The following is an 11118-nucleotide window of genomic DNA, read 5'->3' as shown; positions in this document are numbered from 1 at the left end:
GCATTCAGCAACCAGGAAAATTACTGGCTTTTTTGAGGAAGAAGCAAAGAGGAAACCTTTATTTCTCGTGTAATTGGAAGGCAGAGCAATACAGCTTTGACACCTGGTTAACTTCAAGAAGCATTTTTCAGCATACCTCGACTGTGAATCTTGTAACTCGGACACAAAAGTGCCTTGGGACTTGAGCAAATAATTCATTGGAAGAATTGCTTGGACAAAGGACTCATTGAAAAATCATGGCAAAGCACTTGGAGATCATCAATCTGTCATTTTTGTTGGAACATGAAAGGGAAATGATATTGGGAGTATTGAAGAGAGATGAATATCTGAAAAAAGTTGAAGATAAAAGGATAAGGTAACCCTTTTTATTATTCTTCTTTAAAAAATAATTCTCTGGTGTAGATATTTATATGGCTCCCAGTGAAGATTTTCGAAATGCTTTGGGAGAATGATAAGTTTTGTGAGGTGGCACAGTTAATTACAAGTCAAAATGTGTTGAAAGAAAGAAAATTGCTTGCTAGCGTGGCCTTCTATAAATGGAAGATTGTGATGTGTCCATTGCTTCAAAGCAAAAGAGTAAGAAAGCTAATGGACCTCAAACTTCAATCCCAGGCCATGTATTGATGTAGGGAACTGCAAGAAGGCTAGTGATTTTGTTCTGGTAATCATTTCATATAAGTCTAATTTGCAATGTATTGCCTATTCATAGTTCAAATTTAATAACATTTACAACTACAGTATTTCTTGGAAAGCTGCCATTCGATTTTCATAAGCTTGTAGAAAGCTTAAAATGTAATGGAAATACGGCGTAATGAAATCTGAGTGCTTACTCTAAAAGTACATCCAAATTCTCTTGGTTGATTTTAGTACTACATTTAAAATCCTAGAATTCTTTTTCATTCTCTCAAATGTTCAATTAGCCTCAAGGAAATGAATATATAAGCTGGGTTTCTGCATGGATGCCCTGAATTCAGGAACATCTTTCAAATACTGAAAATGCGTTTCACTAAAATAAAAGATGGTTTAATTTTCTTAGAAATGAAATACTTTATTTTCTGGTAGACATGTTCAGAGTGTCCTTGAGAGCTTAACACTCATGCTGGCAACAAGTGCGAGAATATACAGCGATGGTTTTTGAATTTCAGATTCTGTAGATTTTGCCCGGTTTGGCTAAATTTATCCCACGTGAATGGAAGGTTTTAGTCAGGCTCTTGAAGCTTTGTCCTCTGAGAGCAACTGTATGCCTTGTGTCTTTGTGTGGGAGGGGGATGCTGGGAGGTGTCACACGGAGAGGATATGTGTGTGTGGGGGGGGCTGTATACAGGAGTCCATACAACACAGGGGAAATGTGTGATAACAACCTTTTTCTTTCTCTTGCAGTATTTACAGAGCAGGGAGGAGGAGGGACACTTCATTTTTCACATGGCTTAGATTTACTAATAAATCGAAGAATAAAACTGAAGGTCTCAGGTGTGGCTCAGAACAAACTGATGGGTGACATAGAGAGTTCAGGGGGTGTTAATAGAGCTCACGTGTTCTAAAAAAAGAAAAAAGGTAAAATCAGAGTTGAGAGAACACCGTGTGGAGGCAGTCTGAGATCCAGTTATTTCAGATGATGACTCAAATTCAGTTAGTTCAGCGAAGTACCAGTTCTGCAAAAGTTCAAATGCTTTTCCAGTATGTTGTTGCTGCTTCCCATCACTTCTCGCTGCTGTCCTTTTATCTAGTGTCGGTTCTGAGAAACAGGCTCAGTGTGGATAATGTGCAGCACTCGGTGTCGCACTCGAGGCTGCCAAGCATAATGGATTACAAAGGGAAGATTTCCAGCATTTGCTGGTTTCTGTCCATGAACTCCAAGGCCAGGCTACATTGTTCTTCCCTTTGATTTCCTAAAAAGCCTTTTAGACATGTGCTGCTGAAGCTTCTTTTGTACAAAACTATTATTTGGGAAACCATGCAGAGTTAGCCACTGGCTTTGGAAGGCTTCTTCTCTTGAGATAACCAAGTCTAAGTGCAGTGCCCTTGCTGGTGTGCAGCCCTTTTAACTGGGCAAGCACAGTGGTTCATCTAAATGGAGTGGGCTAAAACTGGCGTGCCTGTCTTGGTACAGGAGTGGCAAGAAAGGGAATTTCTTTATGATGGAGTGGGCAAATTAGTTGTTTAACCTCCTTCATCGTTTGTCAGATGAAGAAGAAAACAGAACACAAGAAAACAGATGGAGCACTGTTTGTTCCAGGCATTGTGCTCTGTTTTTTAATAGGATAAGCATTTCAAAGTAAGTATTTTGTTTTAGAAAGCTCTGGCCTCAGAAATGTATGCCGTGTATCAGTCATCTATCAAAGCCTTTAGTATTAAGAGCAAGAGTGTAACAAGTGTGGCCAGCAGGTCTAGGGAGGTGATTGTCCCCCTGTACTCGGCTCTGGTGAGGCCGCACCTTGAGTACTGTGTTCAGTTTTGGGCCCCTCGCTACAGGAAGGACATGGACGTGCTCGAGCGAGTCCAGAGAAGGGCGACCAAGCTGGTGAGGGGTCTGGAGAACAAGTCTTACGAGGAGCGGCTGAGGGAGCTGGGCTTGTTCAGCCTGGAGAAGAGGAGGCTCAGGGGAGACCTCATCGCTCTCTACAGTTACCTTAAAGGAGGCTGTAGTGAGGTGGGGGTTGGTCTGTTCTCCCACGTGCCTGGTGACAGGACGAGGGGGAATGGGCGAAAGTTGCGACAGGGGAGGTTTAGGTTGGATATTAGGAAGAACTTCTTTACTGAAAGGGTTGTTAGGCATTGGAATGGGCTGCCCAGGGAAGTGGTTGAGTCGCCATCCCTGGAGGTCTTTAAAAGATGTTTAGATGTAGCCCTTAGTGATATGGTTTAGTGGAGGTCTTGTTAGTGTTAGGTCAGAGGTTGGACTAGGTGATCTTGGAGGTCTCTTCCAACCTAGATGATTCTGTGATTCTGTGAAGTCACTAGCTTTCCCAAACCTCCCAAACCTTTCTTTCCTATTATTGCTGTGTACCAGTCTCAAGTGGGACGTGGCAGTAATAGGTGAGTTAAAAGTTTTGTGTGTGTGTTTTTTTTGTTGTTGTTTTTTCTTGTTCTTTATGATGTCTTAAAAAATGCTACTTACCTGTTCTTTCTGTGGTACTGAAAATCACTCTGCCAAACCTACTGAGAAGCGAAGGCACCTCTGGAGGACGTGGTTCAGCTAAGGAACCAGTGGCATTAGGGTTATCTGTATTTTGGTGCAAATGCAAAGGGCACCTCAAGAAAAGGTTGGAAATGCAGTTAATCTGAAATGTGATGCTAATTAGGATAACTAGGTTGTGATATTAGGCTCATACATACTTCTGGCACCTATACTAACCAGTTGGTTTTAGATTAAGGGCATTTTTGGAGTATTGTCACTGGAACATATTGTGTCTGATACGGGTGGAATGTAGTCTGTAAATGACTTCCAAGATATGCAAACTATAAAAAGCTGGGTGGGTAACTGCTTCCTGGGAGGCTTCATAATTTTTCTTTCTGAATACAACTTGGCAAGGATATCTTTAATTATGTCTCATAAGTATACTTCAGAGGAACATGTGTTGTCTTTGAAATTCCATTTGGTGCAATCTGTTACATGTTTTATTGAAGTACTTCGCAGAAGAACAAGTCCTTTTGTATTTTTTTTAATGCATTTTTTCATTCTGGCAAGATACTTGCTTCTGGTCTACACAGAAGAATTTTTATTTGTCTCTCGTACTCTGAATCTGTGTTGATAACAGTTTTTTTCTTTTTTTTTCCTTCTATGTCTTCAAAAGTCATCAGAAAAACAAAACAAAACACAATAATACCTTGATTCCTCTTAAAACAAACAAAAAGTGGTATCAACTTCTGACAGTGTCTTTCTTTACGAGTCTTTATTCAGTGTGAAAGCAATAGTAAGTGTAGGAGGATGTCCTAGTAATGAAATTGTTAAGAGTTATATTCACTCTGTTCATACTGGTGTTCTGGAATGCAGGTGGCTGTTCTGATATTTTGATAAGATGTATAAATATTTCACCTACATGTGAGAAAAACACAGAAGGCAACATGTATGCTTTCTGTGGTCTAGTTTTGATACTATAAAAAAATGTAATAAAAAAGTAACCAATTTTAATAAATACTAGGATTTAGTTATGTTCTTAAAGTGTGTGTTGTATGTCACTGGAAATTTTGTTTGAATATGGATTTAAAGTTGCAGATTACTTGTGAAAATAGCCTACAGTGTCTTAAATAATGCTCTACTATGCATTTGATATCAGCTGAGTAGTCATCATGATGGTTTTTAAAGGACAAGATTGTTAGGGTCAAATCATTCAATCACACAGAGCTAAAATAGCTACAAATAGTGAAAATGAGTATGGGGGGGGGGGAAATGTAGGGTTGAACATCTGACTTGCTGGGAGAAATTTGCATCCAGTGTGAAATTTGCATCCAGAGTATGTCAGTGAATACACTCTGAACTTAATATTCTTGACTGAAATGTTTATTTTTTCCTATCGTTTTACTGGTTTTGAAGTTTTATTCTTTTAAGACCCTTTTCATCCAAACCCATATAACATCATGAAATGAAAACTAAACCATTAGAAGGATCTATGTGCTGAAAGGGAAGTGTGCCCTGTAGCAGGTGCGTTTCATCTCATTCCTGGTTTGCTTATGTGCCCTGCTGCATCCTCCCCAGCTGTGGTGTTATGGAAGCAACTGGGTCTGATGGCTGTGACATTTGGAGCACTTGGAGCTAGCACTTCACCTCAATATGAATATGCTACCACAGAGCAAACACGCATGACACGCTTGCTGCTAATGTACACTGCTTTCTCACCTTGACTGTGTTCCTAGACAGCTTGTAAAATACAAAGGTTCATGTCACTGTTTACAAAGCCAAGTTGTGAGCTGCCAGGCTTTTAGAAGAGGAGACAGCAGTCTAATAGTTGCTGAACTGAGAAAACAAAGAAGGAACATGCCAATTTCTTCCAAGAGTAAGGCCTTATTGAGTAATTACCTAAATCATTCCCCCAGTGTTTAGGTTTCCAGAAGGTGTACAAGGATTGCATCAACCTCAGTTCTGTATTGCCAAAGAAAGTTGGCATTCCTGTCTCTTCACATTACTAAAATGGCATCCCCTTATCAGTCAGAAGCAATTTAATGTATTAACTCCATTATGGTATAGGAGAAACTTAGCATGGATACCACCCTGTGGTAACTACAGGCAAATACTCCAGCAATTTTATTTTATTTTTAAGTCTGAGTAACAAGAGTTGTAAGTGACTTACCTGCTGATTATATATTTGGACTTGTTTGTGAGCACAAAATGATTATAAATCAGTATATGGTATGGTATATGGTCTTTGTTTTTTGCAACACTGACTATAAATAATATCTTAAGGGAAGAGTTCATATGTTAAAGCATGTTGTTCATCCATATGGGAAGTATGAGAAGAAGGGAAGTTGTGTGTCTGGCATCTGTGACTTTCGAAAAGTGAATTATTTCTTTTAACACACTGTTACTCTTTGAACCAGAGACTTTTCAAAATAAAGTAGTTCCTATTGCTGGTACTCTAAGGGTAGAGGTGCCTGTTTTGCTCTCCATTGTTCTTTCTTCTATTGGTGAAAGAATTTCTGATGGTGGTTAACTCTGATATTCTTATACTTTGATTACAGTTGACTTTATCGAAGGTAAGTAAGAAACCAACAGACAATTTGTGCATTTTGGGTGGTGTGGTGTGTTGTTGTATGTTGTGTTTTTTTTTTAATCTTGGTAATAGCTTTTAGTGGAGAGGATGAAGGAGTAGGTCATGAAAAGGTTCATCTGTTGAAGGTGTTGTTATTCCTCTACAATATAACTTCAGTTCCCATGCCTCCTTTCCATTCTGCTATTCATCACTCCAGTTCTTTTTCTTTGCAAATTCACTCTTTGTCATCCCCTTTTCATTGTCACCAGTACACCTCCATACTCAGATATTCTTAAGACAGTTTTTATTATTAAAAAAATCCCTGTTCTATAAGCAAAATGTGAAAATCTTTGCTTGTAAAACAAGTGCCTAACACATTTTCGATACTCAAATGGCTATATTTTTACAATGCAAGGAGATGCCAATGTAAATTGGTAATAGCTCATCATTTTGTGAATTGTCAATATTTACTGTTACTTTCCAGATATCATGTCAGACAGTGGAGGGAATCTGGCTGCATTTACAGAAGGCATTTAGAATCAGTCTGGTGAAGAAACTTCCTTTCTCCCACAGCTCCAGGAATTGTTTTTACCATTTTCTGCTCAGAAAAAAAAATTGTCATGTATCTGAGTTAGCAGTTGCCCAGCTCTAGATGGAGAATGTGGGAACTCACTTTCTGACGAACAGCTGCAAGATTCATAGAATCATAGAATCCCAGAATGGGTTGGGTTGGAAGGGACCTTCAAGACCACCCAGTTCCAACCCCCTGCCATGGGCAGGGACACCTCCCACTAGGACAAGATTGCTCAAAGCCCCATCCAGCCTGGCCTTCAACACCTCCAGGAATGGGGCGTCCACAGCTTCTCTGGGCAGCCTGTGCCAGGGCCTCGCCATTCTCAGAGTAAAGAATTTCTTCCTTATATCTAATCTAAACCGTCTTCTAGTTTAAAGCCATTACAAAGACTGAAGCAATTTCATATGTTTAAACTTTTTTTTTTTTTTTTCTCTGCTTAGGTCTTCAATTGTAGTTGGGTGAGAACACTGTTTTTTTTTTTAATGATTTTTTTTACAACTGTTTGAACTCTGGAAAATTTAGAATAGCAAAATAAAATTAGGAATACTTGAGTTCTGTTGTTCTACATCTTTTAAGATGAAAAAGTCTTTAAAAACAAGGGGGAGAAGGAAGATGCAGAAGCAATTTGAAAAATCAAACTGAGGGATCACATATACCATGCTTTCTATAGTGCTTATCAAAAAAGAGAGTGGAAATGAGGAAGATTTATTTTTTCCAAAATAAGTGTTTGCCAAAATCCTATCGAAATTAAAAAAAAAAAAAGAGGGGGCGGTGGGAGGGGAGGGCCTTGGAAGAAATGAGTTACCTGAGTCAAAGCAAGTAGATCATGGTTACAGTGATGACATTTGTTTAAGTGAATGGCTTGAGCGGTGCCTGCCTGCCTCTTGGAGCAGTATAACTATTCAACTTTTCTAAACTTGGGGAATAAATGTTCTCTTAGGTAAAGCGCATTAAGAAAAATGTCTCTCTTAAGGCTACTCTTCGCTTCTTGGTCTGTGCAAGATGATAAGGGTTTGTGATGTTCCATCTCTGGAGGCTGCAATTGCAAGGGAACGAGCACCTTTGATGCATGGAGCCAGGAGGCAGTCGGTAGGGAAGGGCTAGGCTCCTTCAGGGGCTGTTTTGTGCTTCTTGCAGGCGGTGGGTGACAGAGCCTGGAGCTGTGACTGCTGGTCATTCCTTGGCTATGCTGCCTGCGTGTTTTTTCCTCAGGTTTTCAAGGCCTCACCTTTTCATGTTTACTTTTTCGATGGACCTAATCTAGGATATGAGCCATTTCTTAAATTTGCTGTATGTTGTCTTCTTTGTCTTCTGCTTTGATACTCTATAAGGTATTTTAGGCCCAATATGGAAGGGTTCAGATTAAGTCATTCAGTGCTACCTGGAATACTAGTTACAACAAAACTCCTCTCCAATGCACTTCTGTATTTTGTCAAACAGGAGAGAGATCTTAATATAAATTCACAATTAGAGGAATGGCAAAATATTCTCCTATTGTTGCCAGTAACAATTTTCTTCTTAATATCTATCATCCATCAAACAGCTATTATTATAGATGGTTTAGAAACTTCAGTGTATTATAGGATTCTTTCTCCAATAGCTTATTAAATTGGCTTCTGCAGAGTTTATTTTCTGTTTACTATGGGCATCGACCTATTAGAACCAGTCCAGAGGAGGGCCACAAGGATGCTCAGAGGGCTGGAGCACCTCTCCTGTGAAGAAAGGCTGGGAAAGCTGTGGTTGTTCAGCCTGGAGAAGAGAAGGCTCGGGGGAGACCTTACAGCTACTTTACAAAACCTAAAGGGGGCCTACAGGAAAGCTGGGGAGGGACTTTTTGTCAAGGAATGCAGTGATAGGACAAGGGGGAATGGCTTTATACTAAAAAAGGGTAGATTTAGATTACTTTACTAGGTTAAAGGTTGGACTAGATGACCTTAGAGATCTTTTCCAACCTGAATGATTCTATGATTAGATATTCGGAAGAAATTCTTCACTCAGAGGATGGTGAAGCACTGGCACAGGTTGCCCAGAGAAGCTGTGGATGCCCCATCCCTGGAGGTGCTCAAGGCCAGGCTGGATGGGGCTTTGGGCAACCTGGTCTGGTGGGAAGTGTCCCTGCCCATGGCAAGGAGTTGGAACTGGGTGGTCTTGAAGGTCCCTTCCAACCCAACCCATTCCAGGATTCTATGATTTTATGATGTTACTAGGAGAGGATCAATATAGATAAATTGTTGTTTAATGTTTGAGATTAAAAATGTCTAACCGCATGATTAATTAGATTCCTTTAAAAATAAGGAGAGCTCAAATGTTGGAATGGCAAAAGGAAATTGAATGTTTACGATACAGCTGGTTCCCATGCTGGGGAGATAAAGGCCATTGGTAAGTCAGGCCAGCTACGTGCCACACATGTTATCCCTGTTCAGTATTACGAAGCTGGTGCAACTACGCTGTGGCTGTTATGATGATGGATTTTTTTTTTTTCAGATGACTCACCTACCTCCTTCTAATCTTTCTGGCCCTCAAGACATTTTCGTTCTTTATTTTCATAAGATACAAACATATTTGTTACAGTCAATCAGTAGTTCAATTCAGCAAGTGGTTTAGGGAATCCCAAAGTTCAGATTCGGTATATCTGTCCATACCTTGTTTGCTTGCTTTTTAATGTTTGTATTTTATATGTTTCAGTGAGCAGGGAAGCTGTGGATTGATTTATTTTATTTCGGTTTCCTGATAGTCCTTGAATGTAGACCTGTATTCAAAAACCAACAAATCACACTTTTCAAAATTCATGGTGTTGGTAGATCAACCAGCATCTGATAAGGATTCAAGATTTTGTATCATATGAAGAGAGGAAAATACTGTTGTGACCACCATTAATAATAACAGGATAATAGGAACAATGCCTTTGTAATGTCAAAGAAACACTGAAACATTGATAAGTTTTTCTCAACATGTTGCTCTCAAAGAAAGCTCTTGTTTAAAAATCAGTGCTTATTGGTTTGGGGAGAGAGAGATTTCCATATTTAAAATTGTAACTACTTAAAACACATATGTTGTGCTCAGCGATGCTTCTTGTTAAGGAGGGACCTGAAAGCTGGGGTGGAAGGTAGGCAGGGAGGCCAGAATGGAAGGAGTTCAGTAAAGGTTTTGTTTTAACATTATATGCTAGGATCCAGCCTGCAGGACACACTGATAGGTACTAAAAAGATAACATCAGTGTCCACAGAGTTCCTGAAATGCAGTGAGCCACTGGTGGTTTGTTTGTTTGTTTTTTAGCTCAAATGGTCCCTTGCTTCCAACACCTTGCCACGTAAACTCAGTATTGATGCAGAGGAAGTTTTTTTTTGGGGGGGGGAAGATGAGTGAAACTGAATATGCCGTAGTGGCTGTTGGTTGTACTTAGAAGAAATTGGACACGGACCTGTAGCTATCTGTATCTCTGCAGGAGGTAGATGGATGTGAGATGCAATCAATGAACTGCAAGAACAGCTAGAAAAGTACCAAGAAAGCTCAGGAAGCCTGGACAGACTCTTGAAGTCTATGGCATGGGAGAAGAGCTGTCTGGATTTAACGTGGCAAAAGAAGAATCCAAAGCAGAACCTTGTATGAAGAAGAAATCACTTCTGAGTAGAGACCAGCAGAGCAAAATGCCTTCCAGGGTTTATAGTTGCTACCCGGAGTGATGGGACGTGCCCTTTTCAAAAGCTGAGCATCTCCAGACCAGGTGGCTGCAGAGCTGCTCTCTTTCCTGGATACCCCAGTGGGAAGCAAAATGCCGGCCATCCCTGTAACAAGGCCACGTAGCCACAAATAACCTACTGCTGTCAAAGCTTAGCCCCTGGCGACCTACACAATGTTCTCTGCCTCCTTCACTGGGGCTGCAACCCATAATCTTTTATTGGTTTTGTGCTCACAGAGTCTTTTCCTTCCTGATCTTTTCACTGATCCTTAAGTGAAACTGGTAACCAGGTGTTTTAAGTCTCTCTTGAGGTATGTGTGGAGATGGTGAGTCCAGTTAGCTGCAGTGCTTCATGGCAGAGGGGCCCCGGAGGCTGGTGGCAGTGCGTGAAAGTGTAGGGGAGGAATGGGATGGGGAGACAGCAATACCCAGCTGCCTAAAGCTGAGGGAACTGAGCACTGTTGAACCGGGGCCCTGGAAACGGGGATGTTCTGGGGTAGATTGGAGTGTGGAAAGGATTTGAAAAGGTACAGGAGCTTGGAATGGGAGAAGTTTTGGCAGGGGGAAAGTAAGGACAGAGCCTGGAGTGGGCGGGGGCACTGTAGGTTGTTTATTGAGAAAGCTGAGAGGATGATAGGAGCCTGGGGGTTGAGTGGACAGAGCTTCTGCTGAGGCACATTGAGAGGGCATTGCAAATTTGACTGCATACAGGGCTTACGTTAGCAGTTGAGGCTAGTGATTATCTCCTCTGCTGAGCATTTGTGAGACCGTATCTGGAATAGAGTTTCCAGCTGGGCGCTCCTTGGTACAAGGGAAACGCTGACATCCTGGAGCGTGTTCAATGGAGGGCCATAAGGATGGTTGGAGCCCCTTCTACGTCTTGTAGGCTGAGGGAAATGGGTTTGCTCAGCATTAAGAGAAAGCAAAGGGGAGACCTGGTGGCTGTCTTCAACTGCTGCTGCTCTCAAGCCTGTCGTGGAACAAAATTGTTCCAGTCTCCACGACAGTAAAAGAACAAGAAGCATTGTGAACAATCTGGAATATGGGAGATTCTGATTAGATATTATGGAAGCTTTTTTATTCCACTCTTTTTGTTTGTTTCATTAAAAAAAGAATAAGGTTGGTTGGTTTGTGAGACTGGTGCCCAGAGACATTGTGGGCTTTCTTTACTTGGAGTT

General features: G+C 40.8%; 1 protein-coding gene across 1 annotated transcript in view; it reads left to right on the top strand.

Moving 5' to 3' along the window:
* The first annotated feature begins 236 nt into the window (after positions 1 to 236).
* Positions 237 to 11118, top strand: part of SYTL5 (synaptotagmin like 5) — a 55827-nt gene continuing 44945 nt past the window's right edge. The window contains exon 1 of the mRNA XM_035542162.1: positions 237 to 355. Within this exon, the coding sequence (XP_035398055.1) occupies positions 237 to 355 (119 nt within the window). The remainder of the gene's footprint in view (positions 356 to 11118) is intronic.

The sequence above is a fragment of the Cygnus atratus genome, chromosome 1 (assembly GCF_013377495.2).
Source record: "Cygnus atratus isolate AKBS03 ecotype Queensland, Australia chromosome 1, CAtr_DNAZoo_HiC_assembly, whole genome shotgun sequence".
In the NCBI taxonomy this organism is placed as follows: Eukaryota; Metazoa; Chordata; class Aves; order Anseriformes; family Anatidae; genus Cygnus; species Cygnus atratus.
The sequence above is the reverse complement of the archived record's forward strand: the minus strand, read 5'-3'. Positions and strand labels throughout refer to the sequence as shown.